Genomic DNA, 25,265 nt, shown 5'->3' on the forward strand with positions numbered 1-25,265 from the left:
AAGAGATGAAACGCAAAGCAGCAGTCCACAGAGGGACCTGCCCTGCCTCATTAAAAATACAGTATCACTGCTGGAGGGAGACCCTTGAGTTCTACACAGAAGGACTCCATGAGGACCAGCCACTTCAACAGATCTTACAAAAACAGACGAGGGGGAAGACAGGAGCCCACGGGAGATGGTCTTTCTCCTTAGAGTAGGAACACCTCAGCCTCAGGCAGACACAGCAGGAAGGGCTCTGAGAGGCTGAAAGTCTAGGTAGGACGGGTGCAAGGCTAGGGGAATGGGAGGGACCAGCTCTGTGCAGCAGTGGGCGTGGCTCCACTTTTCCCACCTCAGAACTATGGGGAGCCGGGGTCGCAGTGGGCTGCCCCTGGTGCAGGCCCCCTACACGGTTCTGCTGCTGCCACTGGAGACAAGCCACCAAGACCCAGGGGCCCGGAGCTTCTTCCTCTGGGTGAGTATCAGGGGAAGCCTCTCTCCCTAGATCAGTCTCCTCCATTTCCACTTGATTTTGAGGACTTTTAAGTCTTTCCCTCTTTTCCCTTGTCCTTCAGGTCCTCAGTGATCAGTCTGGGCTCATACTCAGTGACCAGATAGTGAACCCAATCAGGGGTTAAGAGGAAGGGCCCGGCATGGCCCAGAGCCCTGCTGTGGAGTGAGTCAGCCTCTGCTCCTTGCCTTTTCCAGCTGCAGAGGATGCAGGCTCTGGAGAGGGAACAGGATGCCCTGTGGCAGGGGCTGGAGCTGCTGGAGCATAGCCAGGCCTGGTATGAGGGCCGCCTGAGGGAAGCCCAACAACAGCAGCTGCGTCTGGGGGCCCTTGGTGAGGTATGAGGCTGATCTACCGTGTGTGGGGCAGGGCTTGCAGGGACACATGGACACAGCCTGACACCGTCCTGGAAGGGCAAGAGTTAATGGGCAGGGATCATGAATTGGAAGTAACATTGTAATGACAGGATGCCACCAAGTGTTCAGTTGGTGTTCATTGTTGGGCCTAGAGGAGGCTGATCTGCATTCCATTCAGAGGGACATGATTTGGATCACTGCATGGAGATGGAGGAGTGGCCTGGATTGTTCCAATGAGTCAGGGATGGACAGGGAAGATCCATAAAGAAGAGAAGGGGTGCTGTGCTATTTGAGGGGAATGGAGGAACTGGACTGTTAAAGAGATGGAGTGAAGAGTATTAAAATTGCCCCCCTGCCTGGTGGGGAATTGGGAGGAGGGGATCCAGATGGAGGAGAGGAATGGCATATGAGCTCAAGTTTTCACCACGTTGTCTGTCTCTAACTCTTCCTTTAGAATTTTCTAACAGATTCACACTCAGAGCCTGGCAGCCCCCAGTTAGCCCAGATTCAAAAGGTGAACATCTGTTTGCAGAATCTAATTCAGGGGAAGGTGAGTTTATTGTTTTTAGTTTAGACTTTTGGGAAGTGGGGTCATGGGGAGCAGCCTTGGGGTCAGTTCCGGTCTAACAAAACAGTGAATCCCCCCCGCCCCTCAGTTCTCTCCACATCCCTTGAACAAAGATAGTTCCTGCGCCACCCAAGACTGGAAGGGAAGGCCAAGGAAACAGAATTTGTGGCAGCAGCAGGTAAGCTGTAGAGAAGTGGGGGGAGGGTGGAAGCCCTGGGCCTCAGTGGGAGTGGGGAGCACAAACACCCAAACTGTCTCTCTCCTCTTCTCCAGGAGCTGACAAGGCAGCAGAAAGGAGTCATTCGCCCAAAGGGGGAGATGGCTCAGCCAGGCTACCCCGAGGGACGGGTGGGCCCTACCCGTGTCTAAGGTCTCCTCTGGTTCCCCTCAGTTGTGCTGGGGAGGCTAGGTCAGAACCCCCAGCCTCCTTATTCCTTTTTTTGACTCAACAGCTAAATGGCTCCAAGTAGTGGGTCAACTGAAGTCCAAACATTTTGGTATATAGTTTCTTCTCTCCTGAAAACTTCCATCTCACCTTTTTGGTGTTTTACACTCTCCCTCTTCCCTAAATGATTTGCATAATCTTTCTCTGAAATCCCTCTGGGGAGAAGAAATGTTTATTGAAACTGTCCTTCAACTTTAAATACAAAAATAAAATAGAAGCATCTCTAGAATTTCAATAAAAACAATTTTATAAATAATACATTTTGGTAGGAGGTGGAATACCTTCCTCACACTCCAAATCTTAATCTCTGCCCCCACATTATCTTCCCCTCTACCTGAGCCTGAGAGAGCATGAATAAGTAGTGGGATAAAGATGCTACAGAGGAATAGAAAGCAACTTTCTCCAGAAATGAGTCTTTGGTTTGGTTCCCACAAGGATTAGGGAAAGTGCATTATGAGAGAATCCATTGCCCTCCACTACAATCTTGCTAAGAAAGAGACGGGATAAGTGCATGAGAAGGAAAACCGCCATCCTACCTGGGAGAGTAGGGTCCTGAGGCCCATGTTGCCTTCTCACCAATGGGGCAAGATAGCAAATACCGCTGGAGACCCATCCCTCGAGGGGCTGTTGTGTCAGCAGGAGGCCAGGCCTAGCAGGATCAGCGCCCCTCCAACTGTGCCCCACCACGGGTTGCCTACTAGCCCTCCCCCAGCTCCGCCCCGAGTCACCGAAGTAGAAGGATGAAGGGTAGGGCTGGTTGTGGTGAGGACAGGGTCAGTGGAGTAGACAGGAGCAGGGAGCTGGTTCTGGGGAGAAGGAGAAACTGTCAGGGTGGCTGTACCACCCTCCTCTTGCCCTGCCTATTCTGCAGTGGAAAGTGGGGGCACCTCACCTGTGGGGCCGGGGGCAGCACCAGGAGCCGGAGGAAGGCATGGGTTGGGGGCACTGTGCTGGCTTCTCGATCTGTCGCAGTCACCGTCACCATCACCACAGAGTCCGGGGCAGCTGAGTCTGGGACCTCCAGCCACAGGCGCCCCCAGGCAGACTCATTCTGTTCTAGGCTAACCCTGGAGAGTAGTGACATGGACTGACATCAGGCTGAAGCCCCAGGCTCCAAATAGCTGAGAGCCAAGCACAGGCAGGGAGAGGAGCAAGGAATCTGAGCACCAATCTGAAAGGGCAGGAGGCAAGGCTTAACGAGGTATACCAGAGCCTGAAACCTGGGAATAGAAAGATGAGTCCCAAAGGGAGCAGGAGGATTCAGGGGATTCACCTGGAGAGGTTGGAGGTGAGAGTGAAGCTGGGGTTGACAGATGTCCTAAGATCAAGATCCCGAGGGCCTGAGAAACTGGCAATGTGGAGGCTGAGCGGGGCCTTGGTTCCCGGCGCCAGGAGACTTGGGGGACCGCTGAGCTGTAGAGGAGGGCCAGTCAGGGGAGGGGCAGGTCCTATTCTCTCCAGCCCTGGCCACACCTTCCATTGGCTTCTCACCTCCAGAAGGACAGGAACTACAGCACAGGGCTGGGGGGCTGCCCGGTGTAGGCCCTGCCCCGCTCCATCCTGGCCAATAATCTCCAGAGAAAAGGGTCCCGCAGTGGACAGAAGTGTGGGCGGTAGAGAGGCAGCAAAGAGACCTCGCTCCTGGGGTCCCACGGGCTCCAAAGGCACCTGGCCCAGCTCAGCACCCTGCGGGACTCCTCGAAGGACAACATGGGAGAAATGTGGCAGAGGATCTCCAGGGTGTCCTCTGGAGCCCAGCCCTGTCACTTCGACCAGCAGTTGGGTCTGGAGACCTGGGACAGGGATGGGGGGGGGGGGGAGAGAACAGTGATCTGCATGAGGTTTGGAGACAAGGAGAAAAGGATGAGCAGCTTTGAATAGGGGTTGGTTCTGGGGAGTATGGATGGGGAGGGCCTGGAGTGGGTTCTGGGATGCGAAATGTTCTACAGCTTGAACTGAGTGATGGTTACATGGGTGTATTATATAGAATCCACCCACCTGAACACTTAAATTTGGTGGACCTTATTAAATGTTTATTGTAATTCACTAAAGTTTATATATATATAAACAAGTTAGGGATGCGGGTAGATGTACCTGCAACTGGTTGAGTCAGGGGGTAGAGGCCAGGGTGGGGTCCATCCTCCTTGGGGATCCCAAAGTGGAAGAGGAAGTCCAGGGAGGTCTGGGCTGAGGGAGGGCAAAGGCAGTCAGAGACCCTCCCGAGATGGTTGTGACTGATGTTGCTCTCTGAGCTCGGCAGTCTTCCTTTCTTTTCCCAGAAGTATCTCCCTCCTTACCTTGCACTCTTACCCGGGGGATGCCCTTGGCTGTGACCTGGATCTCCCAGGTTCCTGTCTGCAAGGGGTCATTCATGGTCACCATCCAGAACTGCCCGAAGCGGCGAGTGTGACCTAGAGGCCCGTCACCTTCCTCCTGGCCCTGGGAGACTCCTGAGTGGGTGTTGGGGATAAGAGATTGTCACATGAGAATTCCCCTCATTCTCCAATCTCCATTCTTCCCTCTGCCTTGAGAAACACATGTGGAAGTACCTGCAGGATTCCTGATCCAGAAACTGCTGACTTCCCCGTGGATCCGGACTGTGACCCTCTGGAGCCGCCCATCCACACTGAACACAAGTGGCCTCTCAGGCACAACAACAGAAGGCTCCAGGGGCAGGGTCACCTTGAGGGAGCAGGGCCGAAAAATGGGGAGAAGATAAGACATGGGATGAGGGGGAAACAAAGAAGAAAGAAAGGTAGAGACAAACTAAATAACACATAGAGAAGGGATACCACTGAGGGAGGAAGGACCAGGGTTGAAGCTATGGTCAATGACAAAGTTGAAGGAAAGGGACTAAGGATGATGCAACCATTTCTTGCCCCCCTTAAAAGATGGCAGGACTTCTAGGGTAGCCATGAGGACAGAACACTAGAGGCCATGACTAGGGGGGAGATGGAAGTACTAATACAGTAGTGTAGAAGTTTGTAGCCATGGATCTCAGAGGGAGAGAAACTTCCTTTCCCACCCTTCTGCCTAGAATGGCAAATCAGCAATGGGAGCCATTCTCCTACAAGAAAGAGAAATGCAGTGTCACCCATCCCCTCAGTCCTGAGTTGAGTCCACTGATCTGTCTGGCCCCTACCCTTACCAGGTCAGCTATGCTGTCCCCAACAATGGCTGCCACATCCCGAATATACTGGTCTTTGGTGAAGATCACTTCTCCTCCTGAGGCCAGGGCCACTGCTTCATATGGCTCAAAACGCAGAGGGGACAAGACCTCACGTCGAGCTCGGCCATGAAACCTAGATGGGTCTTCAGTCACCAGGAATGTGACCTGTGTCCGGAAGAGAGGCCAGTACTTGAGGTTTCTATGTGCCATCTAACATTGTAAACAAAGGTCTCCTGTGCTCAAGCTTTCTACAGAGCTGATGATTGGTGATAAATTCTCTGTCTACCCTCTGGCTGCTACAGCAGGGTCTTCTAATGACACAACGCCTGGCCTTCAGTTAGAAGTTGCCACTCTCTGTAACTGTCACCATATGTCATCCATATAGTGGATTGTTGGCAACCAGATCTCCAGTTCTTCAACTGGTTTACTGGGGGCAGGTTCAAATACAAATTCAGTATCATTAATGGTAGGGTCTCCCACTCTTTAGTACTGTTAAAGGGATTGGGAAATGTTATACTAATGGTCCACTTCTCCCCACGTAAGCCAAGTCTAGTTTAACCACCATAGTGTGGGTGTGACCCTTATTATGAGAGTGTTGTCCTAGGATTTCTCACATCCCTGGGTGGCTAACACTGAGTCTCCCCCCAGCTATGCTCACTCTGCAACACCGCTCCTGAGTCAGGGCTTCCACCCGGTTGGTGAGAAAGGCATCCTTGGGGGAGGCATCAGTGAAGACAAAGATGTCTGAGAGTGGAGGTGTATGTAGCAAGGCCAGCTGGCAGGGAGGTAAAAGACTGATGTTAAAAAAAAATGGTGGCAGTAGGGGAATGGGTAGAGCAAGGGAGGGCAGAGTAGAAGGCAGTCGGGCCCTGGAACCTGGAGTGAAGCTAGTGGGATTAGGCTCTGAAAATGAGCTGAGGGTGGGGTCCCAGGGAAGCTCTAGCTCCCCTGATGGTGGGGCCTGGAAAGGAGGGGAGAAGAAGGGACAGGGTAGGGAGGGCAGACCTCCAGAGCTGACAGGCACATCTCGGGCTCGTCTCCACCTCCCAAGGCATGTAACTCATTGAGTTGTTTCCAGAAACTGTCAGGGTCACTGGTTGTAAAGACAGGACCAAACCCTGGGGAAGGAGAAAGGAGATTGAAATGAGTGAGAAGAGATCTCCCCTCACTCCCACCCAGGGCCATCTCCCCAGTCAAGAGGTCCACTGTGTTCCTTGGGTGGACAAATATTGAGATAACAATATTCTGTTATATTTATACACACAGGGTAGGACAAGGTAGGGGCTAGGTACCTCTGATGGGAAAGTGGACCTCGTTTCCTCACAAAATGGTGGCACTTCCTGTGATCCTGAGTGGGCCTTTTTGGGTATATGTATAAGTATAAAAAAACAACTACGGCAGCAACATGGATGGACCTAGAGATTATCATACTAAGTGAAGTAAATCAGAGAAAGACAAATGTCATGTATCACTTATATGTGGAATCTAAAAGAATGATACACATGAACTTATTTACAAAACAGAAATAGACTCACAGACATAGAAAACAAACTTATGGTTACCAAAGGGGAAAGGAGGAGGGAGGGATAAATTAGGAGTTTGAGATTAACAGTTACACACTACTACATATAAAACAGATAAACTACAAGGACCTACTATATAGCACAAGGAGCTATATTCAATATCTTGTAATAACCTATAATGGAAAAGAATATATATAACTGAATCACTTCACTGTACACCTGAAACATTGTAAATCAATTACAGTTTGATTAAGAAAAAAATAAAACTAGGGCCTCAGTTTCTGTCTTTTTTTTTTTTTTTAACTTTTTTATTGATTTATAATCATTTTACAATGTTGTGTCAGGGCCTCAGTTTCTTCACGGAAAAGCCAGAGAAATAATAGTATTTACCTCAGACAGGGTTATTGGGATGACTGAATTGATTTTGTAAATCTAAGAACAGTGCTTTGACACACAGTAGGTGCTAAATTCTTACTTATTAATTTACTCACACCTTCATCTAATATGTGATAAGCCTCTACCGAATGTCAGCTACTATGAGATTTATACATGCAAATCAGGCTCAAACTCTGCCCTTAGGGGATTCTCAGTCCAAATTTTATTTGATGAACATTTCAACTATGGGAGTTAGGCAGGATAAGGCAAGTACTGATGCATTTTATGGAAGATGAAATTGAGAAAAGAGAGGTTAAACAATCAGCCTAAGGACACACAGCAAGACTGGTCGACTCAGGTCAAGTGATCTGACTTCCAGTTCAGCAGGGAAAGGAATATGATGTAACTAGCTGACTCAGACATTTCACAAAGGCCTGGACCCGCCAGCACCCCCATCTTCATCCCAACCTCTGTCTACAGGAAGTGGAGAGAATTGAAAATGACTTATTAGAATGGAAGCCTAAGAAAGCAGAGGCCACCTGTCTAAGCATGTATCATGACTAAACTCATGTGGAAAGTGCTGTCATTTTGGAAATAGTGGAAGAAGTGGCCCATTGTTTCCTGTATGCACACAGGTACCAGTACAGGCTCACCCAGGACTACAGAAAGTGCCTCCATTTTACTACAGAAATGAAGTCATGAGGGCACTTTCCTACCAGTGGCATTTACCCCTCACCCTGGACTTCAGTCCACTACCCCAGCCATATCACAGTTACCTGGGTCATGGAAAGGCACCAGGACGTAGTGGCTGGGCTCCATGGGGCTTCCCAGCCGCTGCTCCACAATGCGGCGAGCCTGGATTTTGGCAGCGTTGATCTCCTCACCCATGCTGCCCGTGGTATCCAGGACAAAGCTCAGGCTAGAGGCTGGGGTGATGTCCAGCAGCCTGGGAAGCAGGCCAGAGATACAGTGAAGGGTCTGCACATTTGTCCCCAGCCCCTCGTTTCTTAGCTCTGGAGCACCTACCTATTAAGGAGTCCATCTCCAGAAGGCCACTCACCTGGAGAAACCCCTGTCTCCCAGGCGGCTTCGCAGGAGGCTGAAGGCCTGGATGGAGGCCAGGAGGGCCAGTTTTGCAGCCTGGAGGTGCAGCATGTGGTGGGGGGAGAAGCCTGGGGATGTGCTATCCTTGTTGATGCCTCCTCGTGGTGGCTGGGAGCTGCTCTGGTCAAAATGGCCCCCGTGGCTACATTTCCCTGGGTTGGGGAAAGGAATCTGGAGGGTGGAGGTAAAAAGCCCACTGCCTCCTAAGAAAATGAGACCCTTCCTGACCTGGCCTGACCCTCTCATTTCTCAGCAAAGGATCAGCAGAAAATTTTGTAGAGGGCAAATCTGGAGTTAATCTGGAATAGGCAATCATCACAGCACAAGGTGAATCCCCTAGTCCCTCCAATCAGTCCCCAAAAGCTGCCTTCGGGCAATGGAGAAGTTTTATCAACTGAGTAAGAAGCTGCTCCCCAACCCCAACAATCATGGCCACCTCAGTGGGCCTTCATCCGCCCACCTCCTTCCCAACCTCCTCTCCTTTCAGGAAGTGATGCCACAGGAAACAGGACAAGGGCCTACAGAACTGAGATCCCTAGGAAGTGACTTTCTCTCCTTACTTCTGGAGGCTTTCCAGTCTGGTACCTGGAGGTTTGGAAGGATGAGTTCCAAAGTAGCCAGAGGTGAGGAGTGTGAAGCCCAGCAAATTCCCAGGGCAGCTCAACTCCTCACAGTCGGAGCAGGTAGGATCGTCCACTGGGAAGAGAGGGCAGGGGTCTGGTACTCAGGATTCTGTTGCCCCTGACCTTTATCCCTGTCCACACAAACTTCTTCAACTCTTCCTCCCAACTGGAACAAGGTGGAAGCCCATAGGTACCCGTCAAAGCTACCCTTCTAGGCTTTCTGAACTAAAACCTGGAATTCATGGGCCAGCAATGAGACTCAATATTTGAGACTGGGACTGGGCTAGAAAACCCAGAAGTGTGGGGACCAATCCTAAAGGGAGTGTACCCTCTGTGAGCTTGTGAAGTGAACTTGTAATAGGCAGGAGGTACCTTCCAGGTCATAGTTCAGTTGGAAGGATGAAGGGACAGTGAGAAAGCCCCATGTGATCCAGTGAGGGGAGGAAGCCACATGGATGACAGAGAACTCCCTGAGGCGTAGACCTGGTGCTGGCTCTGTCCTTCCCCGTGTGACCTTGGGGAAGTGGCCTTTGGTTGAACTGAGGGACCTCACAGGTGGTTCCAGAGATGAAGTGATGTCACAGCCTATGTGACCTTAGGATATGACATGGTGGCTGGATGGGCTGAGAGGAGGTGACTCCGTGGGCTCCCCCTCACCCCCGGGGTCATGGCCGCACCTTGTGCCAGGCTCTGGAGCTCCTGCCTTGGCCAGAGGAGTTGAGGATGTGGCTGCTGCCTTCCCATTTCCACCCAGTTGCTGTGACTGTAGAAATCCTGGTCCCAAGGGAAAGGAAGAGAAGGGGAACAAGGTGCTAGTCTGACTGGTCGCACCATCTCCAGCCCTAACTCCCCACTCCTTCCAGTTGCCCACCCTGAAAGCCTTCTACCCTACCACTCCTTCAGACGCCCCAAGTCCCCTCCACTGCTCTCTCCCTTGCCCAGGATAGAGCTTCACTGACGTGGGAGTCTCCCGGTGTTTCTTCCTATCCCACTGCGTCCAACCAAAGGCCTTTCAGTGGCCTGCATGGCCCACCTCAACCTGAGCACTGTCCTCTCACTCACTTGTCTCCATCTGCAATGGCCTCCTGGCTGTTGCCAGGGGATGTGCTGCCAGTTTGGAGGTGGGGACTAGGGAATCGCCCCAGGACATTGGCAAGCAGCACCCAGGCCCTTCTTGAGTAGGGTAGGCTTGACTAAGAGGGCACCATTGGGGAGTAGGGAAGACTGGAAGCAAAGACCCCTCTGACCATTACCCCAGCCCTGTTCTCACCTGCAAGGCATGAAGTGCAGCCCCAAGGCGCTGACGGGCCAGGCTGTGGTCAAGGGCCCTGGCTGCCACCAGCGTCTCCTGTAGAGCCCCCACCAGGCGTGTGCGTCCCTGGCCTAGCCGCTCGGCATCAAAGTGCAGGTCAGGGTCATTCCTGGAAGTTGGCAGGAAGTCCTGGGCGGCATTGGCTCGAGACACCTCACCTAAGGCTGCTCGGAACCGCCGAGAGGGAGACCCAGGTCCAAAGTAGGCAGCAAAGAGGTCATCAGCCAGGAGGGTGCGGCCCTGGGAGAGTGGTAGGGGATAGGGGTTCCAGGGAAGCCCCTTGAATAGGACCACTGCCCACGTTTCCTCAGCACTGGCACTCAGGCTGGGTATGGAAGGATTTGAGGGTACTGGGCCCTAGAGGAAGGGGGACTCCTGGGTTTTAAGCCCAGGACTCCTGGGTATTGTTGCTACTGGGAGGAGAGGAGGGGATGCAGGGAGCGGGGAGAGGGAGGTCCCTTCTCTCAGCAGGCAGGGCCCTTAAGGAGTAGAGTTCCCTGGGAATGGGGGAATCCGGCTGGGATTTGATGGGACCCAGGGAGGCTCACCAGGAAGTCCTCAAGAAGAAGAGGGGGCCGACCTGGTGGCGGCTGCTCCAGGAAGAGCTGCAGGGTGACGTTGAGAGCCGCCTCCTCAGTCAGGTCCTGGTGGGTGATGGAGCCGGGGGCAGCCAGGAGACTCCAAACATTGGGGAAGAAGGCAGATGCCGGGGGCAGCAGTAGCTGCAGCAGCAGCAGCACTGAGGGGCCCAGGTGGGATAGGGGCACGTCCGCAGGGAGCATAGCTGAGACATGGACCTGGGGGACAGAAGGCTCTCAAGGGAGGAGAAGGCAGCAGCAATTCCAGGGCAAGCCTGGCACTGTTTGTCTCCATGGGCACCTGCTTTGTTCCCTTTTTCCGCTTTGCCTCAAGTACCTTATCTGCTCCAGCTGGCTTCCCCGCCCTCTCCCTTCACTCATCCGGACAACCTGAGGGCCTATCAGGCCAACAGGGACTTACACCTGCAGGGGAGGGGCCTGAGGCTCCTCCTCCAGGCCGCCCCTCCCCACCCACAGGCTGACACCCCCCCACACACACACAGAAAGTCTCCTCTCTAGGCCTCTCCCCTACCTGGTTGCTGGGTCTCCGGGCAGGGCCGCCGGGGCGTGGCGTCACAGGGCACTTAGGTCAGAGTTATAATTAACCTAGGCCGACTCAGTGGAGGGGGAGGGATGCCCCAGCACGGTGGGGGCAGGACAGGCAGCACCTGGCCCCTCTACTCTCGCCTGCCTAAGGCCACCAGCAGCAGCCAGCACCAGGGCGGGCCTCTCTTGACTGTCCGCAATGCGGAGGTGAGTGGCTGGCTAAGAGCCTGGAGGAGGGAGTGAGCAGCGAGTGGCGAGCAGCGTGACTCAGGCCTGGCTCAGGTCCAGGGCCAGACCCAGACAGATGCATCTCTCCCCACCAGGACCCAGAGCCCTACCCACGCCTGCTGCTATCCTATTGTTCACACTGGCACCCCTGAGGATTCAGGAATCCAGCCCCTCAACACTGCCTCCCCAGCCCCACCACACACACAATCAAGAGATGGTTTCGTGGCAAAATATTTTATTGCTGCCATCCCCATGGTGGACTACTGGGGGCTGTGAGGGTTGGAGCTGGGTATATCACAGCATCTTCTGAAACAGGGCGATGGCCTTGTCCACCTTCCTGAGTTCTGCTTCTGTCTGTTGGAGCTGAAGGTGGAACAAGGGGGTGGTGGGTGGTGAGGACCCAGGCCCGAGAGAACCCCAAATGCCCATGACAGGGGTCAGAGATGGGTGAGGATCATGGGCAGGGAGTAGTTCGGGGACCTGTGTGCTTGGCTGGCCTGCTTCCCCCTAATTCTCAACAGCTTCCCCACCATCTCCCCCTTCTCTTCCATCATCACTGGTCTCCTGAATCCTGCCTTTTCCCAGAGTGGTCAGTTCCGAAGGACAAAGGGGCCTCAGAGCTCATGTGCGCCACCCAGTGGCCCAGCTCCCCAGTTGGGCACTAGAGCACTGGAGTTAGGAGCACAGGCTCCGGGGCAGGCCCTTAGCCTTCCTTCATTTGGAAGAAGGCGATGGTCATACTGCCCTGTCTTGAGAGGGCTACTGGACAGTCATGTAAGATAACCTTGCTCAGCCACCAACACTCTGTAACTCAGCCTCCACTCATGTTCCTGTGTCCTTGTGGTTTACCCCATGGCTTCTCCCTGGAGGGCCCCAGCAATCCACTGAGCTTCCTCACTATATTAGGTGGGTCCTGAGCCTAGCCCCCCGACCCTGGGCATGTGGACACCATGTTCTGGGCACCAGGTGGGGCATGAGGGGTCTGGCTGGGAGGCAGGATAACTGGTTCCAGGTCTGCCTGTCTTCAACTTGCTGTGTGATCCTGGGCTGTGCCTCTGCCCTGGCTGTCCTCACATAGGACAAGAGGGATTACAAGGCCACCTGCCCCCATGGATTGCCTGGGATGGGGCAGAGCAGCCGCAGGATGGTGTTTGACAGTGGAGGGAGCGGATGGTGTGGGAAATGTGGAAGGAAACGCCCACCCACTCCACACACCTTGGCTTCATCTGCTTCCTGGACTTTGAGGGGCACCTTGACAGGGTAGCCCGAGGCAGCACGGCGCTCCCGCAGACGCTGGGCCTGCCGCTGAGCTTCATCACGCTTGGCCTGTAGTTTGCCCAGCTCCCGGGCCGGGTCCACCAGCCCCTGCAGCTGCAGGTGGACGGAGCAGCAGTCAGAGGCCAGGGCCACAGCACAGCCCTGGGGTGCAGAAGCCCCCAGCGCCAGGACAGCCACTATGCCTGCGCTGGCCAGCGTCTGCACGTAGCTCGACACTGCCGATGCCAGGGCGCCCGTGGCCTCATCAGCCACCTCCAGGAAACCTGCCGGGGAAGGGAGAAAGGTGAGGAGACAGAAGATGAGGCCACCACACTGCATGCTGGCCCCAGAGTAGGCTGAGGGGACAGTGGGACGTGGGGGCCTGAGGCTCACAGTCGGGCCGGGTCCGGGTGAGACTGTAGTCAGCACGCAGGGAGCGCACAGCTCGAGTGATGCTCAGGGCCAGCTCAAAGGCGGCTTCTGCCTCAGGGTCCTTCCAGGAGCACTGTGGAGTGGATGAGGGGGTGAGGGAAGCTGGGGGGCAGCTCTGTGGAGCTACCCAGAGCCCCTCTCCAGGCCATACCCCTTACCTCCAAGGGCTCCGGGTAGTGGGTAACGCAGAGGCTAGGGGGAGCCTGTGGCGTCCGCCGGGGCAGCCTCTGGAACAGTTCCTCGGTCACGAAGGGCATGAAGGGTGAGAGCAGCCGCAGGCCAACGTCCAGGCAGGTGTAGAGGGTCTGGCGGGCGCACTCAGCAGCTACCTGGTCAACCCCATTCAGCACAGGCTTCAGGCACTCCTAGGGGAGGGGAGGCACGGGGCTCAGGGCTGGGGAAGGTCTGGCCCCGAGCCCTCGCTGAATCAGTAAGGACAGGGAGGGGGACAGGCTGGCTCAGGTCTCACAGCCAACCCCGGGCTCTGCTGCACCCCGTCCACAGGGCCCCCCTCACCAGGTAGACATCACAGAGCTCGTAGAGCCAGAAGCTGTACTGGGCAGTGGTGACAGCCGGGAAGTCATAGGCCTGGAACCCTTGATTGCTGAGCCTCACAGCCTCCGTTAGCCGGCTGAGGATCCAGCGGTCCACCAGGCTCTCATGGCCTCCAGGCTTGTGGGGAAGGAGTGTATCAGCCAGGGGGCCACCATATGCCCGGCCAGAGGGAGGGAGCCACAACTCCATGGGACCAGGAATGGTGGGCAAGGCTGCATTCCAGGAGCCCGATGGGTCCAAAGCAACCACGATGTACCTAGTATCTGGGGGAGAAGGTACAGGTACCCCGACATCTTGTGGGAGGACCTCAGTGCCTGAGGCTTTCCCTATGACAGTCTGCCCCAGCTACATGGAGGCTCCTGGGGGCAGAGGCTGGGCTTCCAGACTCTGTTGCTACAATTCTGACAGAGCCAGCATGATGCTGGAATGGCAAGGGTGCAACCTGTGTGGATGCGGGCCACCTCACTGCCCACCAGGCCCTCACCTCGGAGGTAGGTGACGGCACAAAACCCTTCCCAAGGCCACGGAGGGCAAACTTGGTGGCGTTCCAGAGTTTGTTGCAGAAATGGCGGTATCCCAGTATTCGGTTCACATCCAGGTTGATGTCACGACCTGGGTGGAGGTGAATTGAGTTCTTACCCTTCTCCCTTCAAACTGACCCCCAGGGTGGGAGGAGGGGAGGGGGGAGGTAAGAAAGGTTTGGGGAGCTGTACCCTGAGACGTGTAGGCGCACAGTCCAAACCGGAGAGCATCGGTGCCACACTCGGGAATCCCTGCTGGGAAATCTGCCTTCTGCAGGAGAGTCAGTGAGGGGCGTGCCCTGAGCCGGCCTCACCCACCTTCTGCCCACACTCCAGCCCTGGGCCCACCCTCTGTACCTGCCCTTCTTTAGCCTTCTCCACCTCGCTGGGATCCAGGTTACTGTTCAGTAACTGGTCGTGAAGGCCCTGAGAGTAAGGTGGGAGTAGTCAGAGGACCATGGCCACAGCCCCACAGCCCTTCCCGGCCTAACCCAGTGCCCAGCCCCACCTGCAGGGAGACTCCATGGATGACGTCTAGGGGGTCAATGACATTGCCTAGAGATTTGCTCATCTTCCGGCCGTGGGCATCTCGCACGATGGCGTGGAGGTAGACCTGCAAGGCAGGGAAAGGGAAGACCTGTGAGGATGTGTCTCCCCTACCCCAGGGCCCTACATCTATCTGTCTGTCCCACTCTGAACCTCAGGCCCCATGGGGTCCCCACCAGCCTCTTCAGTGCCTTCATGTGGATTAGAGGTGCTGCCTTCTCTAGGAAGCCAGGGCACAGAATCACCCAGTAGAGCCCAGGTTGGCTTTCAGCCCCCGAGCCAGGCCCAACCACAGCTGTCCATGGGCCCTGCCCTGTGTCCACATCCAGGCTGAGCCTGAGCTGTGGCACAAGAGAGCGGGGGAGGGTGGGGACTTGGGGAGGAGTCTCCGCAGTTGCCACACCTCTCTGAAGGGCAGCCTCCCAGTGAGCTTTAGGCCGAGCATGACCATCCTGGCCACCCAGAAGAAGAGGATGTCATGGCCCGTCTCCAGCAGCGTCCCCGGGTAGAACACACTCAGATCCTCTGACTGTAGGCAGAGAAGGGCGTGAGTGATGGGAACCAAGCACTCACCCCACAAACCCCTGCCCCACCTTGGGCTGGCCCTGGGAACATACCTGGTTGGGCCAGCCCAGGATGGAAAAGGGGAAGAGGCCAGAGGAGAACCAGGTGTCCAGTACGTCTTCATCTGAGGGAGGCCAAAGGTCAGAGGTCAGAAAACATAGTGGTAAGGATCAGAGCCCCAGCTCTGCCCCTGACCCCGAGGCCCCGCCTTGCCTTGCTGGAGGCTGATCTTGTCAGGGGACACTCCAAACTCCTTGGCTGCCTTTTCCAGGGCCTCGGCCTCGGTGCGCCCACTCACCCAGTATCGCCCGTCAGGGTCCTGCCACAGATGTAGTGAGTACCCAAGGGGGCACCTCTGCCTGTTCCCCCACCAAAGACCCAACCAACTCAGAGCCCCTGGAGATGTGCCAATACCCCGCCCTGGCCCAGCTCTCACCTCCCCTGGGGGTACGGCTGGGTCATTGACAGTGATGAAGTAGGCTGGGATGCGATGGCCCCACCACAGCTGCCGGGAGATGCACCAGTCTCTGCAAGGGGCAGGGAGGGGAGGGAATCAAGAAGGGCAGGATGTGCCCTGACCTGTGCCCTCTCGGCCCCTCGCTCAGTCACTCTCCCCACATCGAGGGGCCTGACGCACCGGATGTTGTCCATCCAGGCATGCCACGTCCGCTGATGGGCCTCAGGCAGGATGCGAAGGTCGCCCCGCGTCACGGCAGCGCTGGCAGCCTGGGCCATCTCCCCACAGCGCACGTACCACTGCGGCCGCAGCAGAGGCTCTACCACATCCTTGGAGCGGCTGCAGGTACACGTGGGTGGGCAGGCTGGGTGAGGAGCACCCTGAGGAGCCCCTATCCTCACCCCCTCCCCGGCCCCACTCTCACTTGCAAAGTGGCACCACCATGGGGTTGTCCTCAATGCCACGGAACAGTCCCTGCTCCTTCAGCGCTGCCAGCACCGCCTTTCTGGCCTCAAACCTGGGCAGGCCCTGGATGGGAGACAGGCTCCGTCATGGACGTGCCCAGGTACCCCACTGTCTCCTGGCCCGGCCACCATGTCCAGCAGTCTCACCAGGAAAGGTGGGGGCACGTTGATGAGGGCCCCTTGGGCGTCCATGATGCTGATGGCCTCCAGCCCGTGCCGCTGCCCAACCTCATAGTCATTCTGATCGTGTGCAGGGGTGATTTTCACCGCGCCTGGGGTGTACGTGGGGGTGCCGGGCTCACGAAGGACTTATTGGAGTCCCCCTTTTGCCAGTGGATGTGGCCCTCAGACCACTCCTGTCCCCCATCCCCCAAACACAGTCCCCTGGGAACCAGCCCGAGTCCTGCCTGTTCAGGTGGAGCTTTCTTTTCTCTGAGGGCAGGTGTATGGCAGAGGTGGGCCTCGCGGCTTCTTCTCCCCAGACAGCCCTCGCTCACCTGTGCCGAACTCCATGTCCACAAAGTCATCGAAGACAATGGGGAGGCTCCGAGATACAAATGGGTGGATCACGCTCTTCCCTTTTAGGTGCTGGGGACAGAGGGAGACTTCAGAAACATGCAAAAGGCTAGGCCTGACTCCCTCCTCCTCAGGGCCCTGACAGCCCCACACCCAAATTCCATCTTCACCACCAGAAAGCAGCCAGAGGATAAGCTTCTAATCCAATTTTCTGTCCTCAGCCAGGGGCTTGGTGCCCATCCTGCCCCTACAAGTAGCATGGGAGCCCTCTTTCAGCCAGCACTCTTCCCCCAGCTGTGGGCAGCACCCCCACCACACCTGGTATCTGGGGTCTTTGGGGTGCACAGCTACGGCCACGTCTCCCAGCATCGTCTCAATTCGAGTTGTTGCCACCACCACCTCCTCGTCACTGTCTAGGGTGACAGGAGGCCTTGTGGTCTCAGAACCAGCCCCTTCCAGCCCCCATCTGACCCAGCCCAGAGTCTGGCTGCCCCAGTTCCTACCTGAGTCTTGGACCTTATACGCAAAGGAGACGAGGACCCCAAACTCCACCTTGTCCTTGTAGCCAGGCACGGAGAGCAGGGTGCGGCCTGTCAGCTCCTTCTTATCCACCTGTGAGATGGAGATTTAAGAGAAGGGGCCCAGGGGCTGGGGGTGGGGGTGGAGAGCGCCAGGGGGTGGGCAGGGGCACACCTCAATGTCAGAGATGGCAGAGTTGAGGGTGCAGGACCAGTTGACAAGGCGGGTACTGCGGTAAATGACGCCTTCCTCGTGGAGCCGGACAAAAGCCTCGGTCACGGCTGCTGACAGTTTCTGAGGGGAACAGGGGACGTCAGAGATGGGCTGAGGTGCCAAGGCAGCAGGGGCCAGTGAGACCTGGCCTGTCCAGAGCCCCACTGTCCGGCACACAGAGCCCTTTAAGGCCTGGTGGGGAGAAGTACTTTTCTGGAGGCGGAGAGGGGACCCTGGGAACACAAGGACAGGCAGCAAGCCTGGTGATGCTTGAGATGGCAGGGAAGCCACTCAACTCGGGATAGATGCTAGTGCAGAGAATCCTGGGAGTCCAAGCTCCAGGGAACACAAAGGGCCATGACATGGGGCGAAAAGTGGCATTTAGTAAACTAATCAGTAAGTTGACTAAAACTAGTCAATAAATTTGTTTACAGCTGAGCCCTTGGTGGTTTCCTGCGAGTGGGCCCGCCTCCTGGGGGAGAACCATGGGTGTGTGCTTTCTTCTGTGGGGAGCTTCCCACCCCGGCCCCAGCCCCAAGACCCCTCCTACTCCTACTCACAGGATCCATGGTGAAACAGGCTCGATTCCAGTCCAACGAGCTGCCCAGCTTCTTCAGCTGGTGGTAAATCCGGTCACCTTTCCTGGAAGTGGACAGACAGACCGGGATCAGTGTTCAGGCCTGGGCTGGAGGGAGACACCAGGTGGCTAACGGGGCAGAGTGTGGGGCTCACCCCTCCCTCTGAAATTGACCTGGGCCCAGGAGTCAGCTGACCCTCAGCCTCTGTGAGATGGTCTGAGCCTGCAGCCAGGGTCGCAAGTGACCGAGATCTTATCTGGACAGGGGACAGGGAGGCAGGGCTGTGAGGCCTTCAGGAACACTGCACACTCACTCCTCCTTCCACTTCCAGACCTCCTGCAGAAAGGCCTCTCGGCCCAGCTGGTGCCGACTCAGCCCCTGCTCACGCCAGAGTTTCTTCTCCACCACCACCTGGGTGGCAATGCCTGCATGGTCACAGCCAGGATTCCACAGGGTGGTCTCCCCGCGCATGCGGTGCCTGTGGAGGAGCATGGAGGACCAGACGTGAGTGGGCTGGTGGAGCTGCCACAGAGGAAGGGGCTCCAACAGTCAGTGGACTCGGTAAAGAAAGAGGCGGAGGATAGGGCCTCTCCCAACTGTAAAATTATAGTCGTGCAAGGATGGCCAAGACAATTTAGCAAAAGAAATACAAAGAGAAGGCTTTCAAGTTTGATAGCAAAACATATGAAAAAGTTGATTACTAAAACAAGTTTTCATAGGAACTAGGATCACAGTTATAGATGAAGGAAGCAAAACAGTGACTGGAAATGGATCCAAACAAGTATAAGTATCTGTTAAAGGTGGAATTTTATATCCAGAGAAAAGACAAAGTAGTCAATAAATCTACTTGGGACACTAGTTAATTGGGTGGAAAAATTGCCCTACTTCCTCATATTCACAAAATTTTTTTTTAAATTTCAAAATCTAAATTTAAATTAAAAAAACCCTCAACTTAAGAAAATAAAACTATGAGAAAACTATTAGAAAATGATAGTTTCCAAAATTTTTTTTAAAAAGAAGAAAATAATAAGTGATCATGTTTATAATTTTGAGGCAGGAGAGGCCTTGTTTAACAGGACACAAAAGATAAAGTCAAAGAACACTGGCAAACTGACTAGGTCAAAATGCAAAACCTTAGAGCAATAAAACCTCTGAATTAAAAAGCAAGGAATAGACCATTTTGGAGAACATACTAGAAGCTAGTAATAGTTTGGGGAATTAACCAAGGGATGAATTAGAGAAATAGAGATGGTAATGTCACGAGTCTTCACCCACCATACTCTGATACAAATGGTTCACTCTTAATCTTAAGCTTTATGTTGATGTGGCCCATAGAGCATCTAACTGTAATGAACTTTTTCAATGACTCATCAAACTGTACAATAGTCATTACTATATCAGTCTGTTTACCCCCACTAGGTTACATCTCCTTGGGGACAAGAACTATAGCAACTCCATTCTCTTATAGATCATAGATATTTGGAAATGTGCTTATATGCTGTAATGGATGTGAACATTTTCTAACCTTTGAAGACGCAATTAGATATTACTGTTAAAGAAGTTAAGCATAGGAAAGGAAGATAAGAGTATTATTTCAATGAAAGTATCTCTTAGGGACCATATAAGCTTGGTAAAAAAAATCAATAATGTCTTGGATACTTGTAGAAAAGTATTTCCTGTTATTCTCTGCTGGAGGAAGAAAAAATAAAAAATACAGACAACTCACTTTTATAATGTCTTCTTGGTGGAGATATTCAAGGCTGTATTTCATATGTTATTTTTGATTCTAAAATGTTGACATAAATCTATTCCGGGTTAAGTAATGGGAGTTTCTAAAATTTTATTTAAATCATGCTCAGAAAAAAAGTTGCTACCTTAAGTATTTTGTAAAAAGTATTAATTCTTTTCTCATGTAAATAATTTGGCTGTTATATGTTACAAGTATTTAATACAACCCTGTTCTTCCAACTTTCAATTCCCTGCAAAATGCTAGATCTGATGTTGTATCCCCAGTGCCAAGAGCAGAGCTGGCACATGATCATGTCCTATAAATATTTTTGACCAAATTAATTAAGACACTAGAAAAACTATTCAAAATTTAAAATATAGTAAATAAACCCTGGTTTCTAAAGATAAAAAGCTGTTTTAAATAACCTTTTAAAAGAAATCTATCACTTGGAATAGTAGACTTTGCAGTTGTTAACTAGTTAAAATATTCACAGTAGGGAAAAAATCAAGTGCTAGAACAGGAGAAAACATTTATAATATGTACAATAAAAAGTCAATACCCAGAATATATATATATTCTGGGTATTATATATTATATACATATATAATTTGCTAACAAACCAATTTTTAAAAAAATTACCAAAGAATAGAAAGATGGGCAAACAATAGGTTCAGACAATTCATATAAGGAAAAACCTGACTGGCCAGGATACATGAGAAGGCACAGCCTCACCCAGAATCAGAAATAACAGGACCATTTTTTTGCCCATCACATTATCAAAACAAAGACAGATAATGTCCAGGGTTGGCAAGGGCATGAGGAAACAGATACCCTTGCATGCAACTCTCGGAGGTGTAAGTCAGTAAAGCCGTTTTGGAGGGCCACATGGCAGCTTCTATTCGTACTTAATACAGGCATGCCCCTGGACTAAGCGATTTCAATTTCACTTCCTGGGGGCTATGCCAGAGAAATGCTTCCCCATGAGCTTGAGAAAGCATGTACAGAAAATGTGCATTCCAATAAGGTGCTCAATAGAGAAAAGTTAGGAATAATCATTAACAAAAAAGTGACGCCATTATGGTGTAGCCACATTATGGAAAACTACAGAGCAATGAAGGAGAATGAAGTCAGTCTATGTATAAGGACGAGGAAAAATCTCTCTGATAAACTGGTAAGGGTAAGAAGTTGTAGAGTAACAAGTCTGGTGTGAGCCCTTTATGTTAAAGAACAAAAAAGAAAACCCCCTCACAAAAGGAAAACTATAAATGTCTATGGGTACACGTACACAGAAGTAAGTACAGAGGGAAGATCTGGGAAGATCCGTATCAAAGTGCTAACAGGGGCCAACTCTTAGGAGGGAGTAAATCTGGAGAGGGTGGTCGAGGAAACCCGAAGCTTTCGATTTCTTACATCAAGAACATAGTCACATATTTCTTGCTAAATTCAAAATAAGGTTATTTTTAGTAGCAAGAGAAGAGACCCTGCAAGTGGAAGTGTTGGTTTCTTGACCAGGAGAGGGCATGCTAAGTGACCAGATGTGAACGACCCAGAGAGAAGAGCAGCAGCACTAGGGGGCAGAGCTGAGCGACAACATGGAAGGAGAGGACAGAGGGCCCCAGTCAGTGATGAGAAGGGAGGACAGGAGTGGGGAGCCAGAGAAGAAAGAGGGAACCAGCTGGAGAAGACAGGGGCTCACCATCGGGTCAGGGAGTCCTGGATGGCGTTGGTGAGCGCATGGCCCAGGTGCAGGGAGCCTGTCACGTTGGGAGGTGGGATGCACATCATGAAGATGCCCTGGGGATTTGGTGCTGACACGCTGGAACGCTGACAGGGAGGAAGGATGGGCGGTTGCTAAGGCCTCATGTCACCTCTTCAGGCCCCCTCCCAAGTAAGATATCCTTCAGCCCTGTGCTTCCCTCCCTCATCCCCTCCAGGTCTGGGTGGCAGCACCCACTCACCCCATACTCAGGCCTGAAGAAGCCCTGCTGCTCCCACCAAGGGTACCAGGCAGCCTCCACGTACTGAGGGCTATAGGAGTCAGGCATGGTACCACTGACATCTGGGGGTGAGGAAGGGAGGGATCAGAACCCAGGCTGGGAGCAGCTGGGAAGGGGACGATGGGCCAGCAGAGAAGGACCTGGGCCTCTGCAAATCCTCACTAATCTGCACAGTAGTGGGAGCAAGGACAGCAAGAGGGGTAAAGAGAGAAGGGTGGAGGTGAAGAGTGGGGTCTCTCTTCCCCCTCCTAGTACCTTTCTTTTCCCCAGGTGGGGTTGGGAGGTCATAGGTAATGACCCCAGGATCCCGTTTCTCCCTCTTCTCTGGTTTTGGTTTCTTCTGCTTGGGAGGGCAAAGGAGATAGGCCCAGAAATCAGCCACTCATCACAGCACTGACCCTCCATCCAACTCACCCGTGGCCCCTCACCTCCCCTGGGGGTGGCTGCTGCTGTTGCATCTTCTGCTTCTGTTGGAATTTCTCTAGCTTCTCCCGTTTCTTTGCCTCTTTCTTGAGTTGGGCAGCTGTCTTTGAGTGTGCAGGGACCTCAGGGCCTGGAAAGAGGCACAGAAATGCCTACCTGCAGGGGACCCTCTGTGAACAGTCCTACTATGTCTCAGAGGGGCTATTTCTGCTGCCCAAAGGTTCCCCATGTTGACCTCCCACCCTTCCCACTGGCCCTGCCCCAGGGATTCTGCCATTTCTGAGAAAAAACAAAAGCTGAATAAAAAGGCCCCAGAGAAACCCTTCCCCTCTTACCCCCCACCCTTCCTCACCTGGCTGCTGGGAGGGAGGCCTGGCCCCTGAGTATAGAACCACCTCTCCCAGCACGGCCCGGAATTCTGGCTGCTGGACACATGTGATAAACCAGCGAGTCACATTACCCCATATCCTGCGGGCAGAGGGGTCCAGGACCTGGGATGGGGAAAAGAAATGAACTGTCCTTATTCACCAGTAGTGAAGTCTGAGGGAACCTGCTCTCATTTGCCTAAGGCCCCAGTGACTCACATATCGGAAAGGCAGCAGCAAGGCTGTGACAGCCGCCACGTCAGCCAGAGTGGGGGCCTCCCCGGCCAGGAAGGTGTGCAGCCGAAGCCACTCTTCCAAGGGGCTCAGGGCCCTGCCCAGGGCCCCCAGTGCAGCCTAGCAGGAAGGCAAAGGTGTATTAGATAAGGCTTGGCCCACCTCAATCCCCATCCCGACTCAATCCATTTGGCCTCCTTCCATTCCCACAAACCTCCACATCTAAGGCTAGTTTCTTCTGCACTGACAGAGTCATAATAAAAATATTTCCCATTCATTCAATAAATTCCTGCTGAACAGTTATTAAATGTCAGGTGCAATATATGAAGCACAGGGAGTTAAAGATTACATGAGGCAACACAATAATTGCTTCAGTAAATATTTATTGAGTACCTACTTAATAATACCAGACACTTCTCCAATGAATGAGGAGACAATCTGAATAGATGGAGCCCCTGACCTAATGGAGTTTACATTCTAGTGGGGGAGACAATAAATGTGCAAATATCTAATGCATTACCCAATTTTTCTTAAGTGCTATGAAGAAATTAAATTGGGTTGAGGGGTACAGAGAAATTTCAGAGAGAGGGCCTCGACAGAGATAAGGTAGTCAGGATATGAGGGAGCAAGCCAGGATCTAAGCCATACATGCATTTCATTCATTCATTCATTCATTCATTCAAATACTAAGTATCCACCATGCGCTCAATATGGTGTCATAAGAACCCTAGGGCACAGCCCTTCTCTGGAAGGATTTAGTTATAATCCCAGGTGATTATCTCTCCTTTCCCCTCCTTTCCTTCCTCATTTCATTTCTCCTTCATCTCCCAGCAACTGTCATCTCTCCAGGACTGAATGCCTCTCACCTCTCCTTCACCCAGTCTTTTCCTACAATTCACAGTAACCCCTAACCTTATCAATTTCAGATTCATCAAACTTTTACTCAGAGACTTGAAAGCAACTGGCACTAGATTACATGCATCTTTTAATCTTCTCAACATGTTCTCAATTTTCATTTTCATAGACATAATTAGACCAAGGCTTAGAGAGTTTAAGAAACCTGCCCAAGTTTACCATACCAGGTGGCAATTTGGGATATAATCAGTTCTTTTTCGACATCTGACATGCTACCTTCCTGGCGCCTTACCCACTCCAATGCTTACTTCCTTCTTCTAAATTTCCTCCTCCCCTTCTCCGCTTCTTCTCCCCACTCACCTGGGGGTCCTGGGCGGAAATTCGGAGTCCCAAGGCTGGCAGCGTTGCCCCACAGGCTGCTGGTATTAGCTCCGTGTCAGCGTAACTAACCCACTGTTGGACGAGGACGGCTGCCCGACTACCCCCAGGGCCCCCCAAGCCTGCTGGCCACAGCAGCTGGGCGACAGCTGTGGCCCCCCACACCCAGAGCCCACCGGGCCTCTGCTCCAGGGCGGGGAGGCGGGGTGGGGGAAAGGGAGTCCTGCTGGTTGGGGGCGGTTGGAGACAGATGCGGGGGTGGGCTCCTCCCCATCCCGGACCCTCCCCAGCCTCCCCGTAGCGAGCAGCTATAAGAGCTCGAAGGCTGGGGAAGGCATCGGGATGAGGGGAGACGTAGAGGATGGACATGATTATGCAGGAGGTCCGAACGAGATGGAAAAATCCTAAGGAGAAAGAGAAACAGGGTAAGACTGAGAGACCCCGAGGAGACCCACTTGAGTCGATAGGAGACCCTCACGGCAGCTCCTCTTCCTCAGGCGCTCAAAGCCCCCAGGACTAAGGGTCTGATCGGGTCTCAAGAGCTGAGGGCCCAGGTCTTGGAGTGGCAATGACAGTGGGGGACTCCCCATGATCGCGGGTCCCTGGGGAGTGAGAAGCTCGTCGGAGCCCCTCGGCGTCCGGTAGGACGCGGGTTCGGGCCGCTGGTACGTACTGGAAGGGAAGTAGTCACACTGAGCCGAACATCCACCTCATAGCCGGGCGCCGGCCGAAGCTGGACTGGCCTGGCGGCCGAGGCCGAGGCCGAGGCCGAGGAGTAGGGCGGGCAGGGACGGCAGGCGGTTCTCCGGGCGACCCTAGCTCCCTGAGACAGCCGTCCGGGCCGTCGGCGCCCACGTGTTCCCCCCTTTGTGACCGCGAGCGTTTCCGGACCTGCGGGTCCTGGCGCGGGCGGCCGTACCCCGCCTGCGTGTGCGGAGCCTGCCCTGCCCGACCCTGGCCCGGAGACCACACCGCCCGCCGCAGGCCGCACTCGCGAGGAACGACGCGGGGCGCCGGCGCGGGGAGGGGGTCGGGGGAGCACCGCCGGGGAACCTCACTCCCGTCAGGCGCCGCCGCGGGCACCCCGCCTGGGTCCTCGGTCGGGCCGGGCGGGAGGGCGGCGCCCAGCGGGCAGCCGGAGAAGCGGCTGGGAGGATGCTGCCGGTTACCGACACACAAGGATTGGGGTCCATTTGGCCAAGGCACCTGGCGTTCACCTCCTCCCTGGGGCTCATTTCTTCCTCAGTGAGAAAAGGGAGTCGCACTGGATGGCCCCCTCCGTGCTGAGAACTATAATCTGTAGCGAGAACTCGTTTGCTGAATGGAGTGTTAGATCCCCCTTTCC

The 25,265-nt window shown here is 53.8% G+C and overlaps 3 protein-coding genes across 7 annotated transcripts; 1 reads left to right on the forward strand and 2 right to left on the reverse strand.

Annotated features, from left to right (window-relative positions):
- Positions 1-101: 101 nt before the first annotated feature.
- On the forward strand, positions 102-1,978 carry SAPCD1 (suppressor APC domain containing 1). Of its 2 annotated transcripts, XM_064476326.1 has the most exons (5): positions 102-454; positions 688-828; positions 1,301-1,396; positions 1,503-1,592; positions 1,688-1,978. In XM_064476326.1, the coding sequence occupies exons 1-5, from the start codon at positions 281-283 to the stop codon at positions 1,781-1,783; spliced, it is 597 nt and encodes a 198-aa protein (XP_064332396.1). In that variant the 5' UTR covers positions 102-280; the 3' UTR covers positions 1,784-1,978. The 2 variants fall into 2 exon arrangements, with proteins under 2 accessions (XP_064332396.1, XP_064332395.1); XM_064476325.1 differs by having other exon boundaries at positions 1,503-1,978.
- A 105-nt stretch (positions 1,979-2,083) lies between these two features.
- On the reverse strand, positions 2,084-11,274 carry VWA7 (von Willebrand factor A domain containing 7). Of its 3 annotated transcripts, none has more exons than XM_010978113.3 (17): positions 11,076-11,274; positions 10,514-10,762; positions 9,924-10,205; positions 9,331-9,427; positions 8,616-8,726; positions 7,987-8,182; positions 7,703-7,872; positions 6,034-6,146; positions 5,687-5,803; positions 5,008-5,193; positions 4,409-4,541; positions 4,157-4,309; positions 3,954-4,046; positions 3,351-3,652; positions 3,133-3,272; positions 2,752-2,926; positions 2,084-2,665 (listed from the first exon to the last, which is right to left on the reverse strand). In XM_010978113.3, the coding sequence occupies exons 2-17, from the start codon at positions 10,745-10,747 to the stop codon at positions 2,492-2,494; spliced, it is 2,676 nt and encodes an 891-aa protein (XP_010976415.3). In that variant the 5' UTR covers positions 10,748-10,762; positions 11,076-11,274; the 3' UTR covers positions 2,084-2,491. The 3 variants fall into 3 exon arrangements, with proteins under 3 accessions (XP_010976415.3, XP_010976416.3, XP_064332387.1); XM_010978114.3 differs by lacking the exon at positions 11,076-11,274 and adding an exon at positions 10,881-11,022; XM_064476317.1 differs by lacking the exons at positions 5,687-5,803; positions 11,076-11,274 and having other exon boundaries at positions 10,514-10,873.
- A 261-nt stretch (positions 11,275-11,535) lies between these two features.
- On the reverse strand, positions 11,536-24,805 carry VARS1 (valyl-tRNA synthetase 1). 2 transcript variants are annotated; one of them, XM_031435029.2, is made up of 30 exons: positions 24,594-24,805; positions 23,903-24,324; positions 22,673-22,807; positions 22,441-22,579; positions 22,094-22,218; positions 21,921-22,005; positions 21,627-21,727; positions 21,365-21,492; positions 18,253-18,417; positions 17,922-18,003; positions 17,323-17,442; positions 17,133-17,241; positions 16,948-17,042; positions 16,611-16,701; positions 16,261-16,385; positions 16,074-16,177; positions 15,830-15,988; positions 15,629-15,719; positions 15,406-15,511; positions 15,246-15,316; positions 15,032-15,157; positions 14,591-14,695; positions 14,440-14,508; positions 14,275-14,353; positions 14,046-14,173; positions 13,523-13,678; positions 13,165-13,371; positions 12,968-13,079; positions 12,533-12,858; positions 11,536-11,680 (listed from the first exon to the last, which is right to left on the reverse strand). In XM_031435029.2, exons 2-30 carry the CDS (start codon positions 24,287-24,289, stop codon positions 11,612-11,614), a joined length of 3,795 nt encoding a protein of 1,264 aa, XP_031290889.2. In that variant the 5' UTR covers positions 24,290-24,324; positions 24,594-24,805; the 3' UTR covers positions 11,536-11,611. The 2 variants fall into 2 exon arrangements, with proteins under 2 accessions (XP_031290889.2, XP_031290888.2); XM_031435028.2 differs by having other exon boundaries at positions 21,921-22,008.
- Between the last annotated feature and the right edge of the window lie 460 nt (positions 24,806-25,265).

The sequence above is a fragment of the Camelus dromedarius genome, chromosome 19 (genome assembly GCF_036321535.1).
Source record: "Camelus dromedarius isolate mCamDro1 chromosome 19, mCamDro1.pat, whole genome shotgun sequence".
Lineage (NCBI taxonomy): Eukaryota > Metazoa > Chordata > Mammalia > Artiodactyla > Camelidae > Camelus > Camelus dromedarius.

Excerpts from the sequence above, each read along its gene's own strand:
- SAPCD1 (XM_064476325.1), top strand. The coding sequence starts at position 281 with ATGGGAGGGACCAGCTCTGTGCAGCAGTGGGCGTGGCTCCACTTTTCC. Across the intron at positions 455-687 it reads CCCGGAGCTTCTTCCTCTGG|CTGCAGAGGATGCAGGCTCT; the intron begins GTGAGTATCAGG and ends TGCCTTTTCCAG. Across the intron at positions 1,397-1,502 it reads AGAATCTAATTCAGGGGAAG|TTCTCTCCACATCCCTTGAA; the intron begins GTGAGTTTATTG and ends CCCGCCCCTCAG.
- VWA7 (XM_010978113.3), bottom strand. The coding sequence starts at position 10,747 with ATGCTCCCTGCGGACGTGCCCCTATCCCACCTGGGCCCCTCAGTGCTG. Across the intron at positions 4,542-5,007 it reads GGGACAGCATAGCTGACCTG|GTGACCCTGCCCCTGGAGCC; the intron begins GTAAGGGTAGGG and ends TGCTCCCTCAAG. Across the intron at positions 2,666-2,751 it reads TGCTGCCCCCGGCCCCACAG|AACCAGCTCCCTGCTCCTGT; the intron begins GTGAGGTGCCCC and ends CCTTCTCCCCAG.
- VARS1 (XM_031435028.2), bottom strand. The coding sequence starts at position 24,289 with ATGTCCATCCTCTACGTCTCCCCTCATCCCGATGCCTTCCCCAGCCTT. Across the intron at positions 21,728-21,920 it reads CCCACCTGGGGAAAAGAAAG|ATGTCAGTGGTACCATGCCT; the intron begins GTACTAGGAGGG and ends CCTCACCCCCAG. Across the intron at positions 11,681-12,532 it reads AGGAAGCAGATGAAGCCAAG|CTCCAACAGACAGAAGCAGA; the intron begins GTGTGTGGAGTG and ends TTCCACCTTCAG.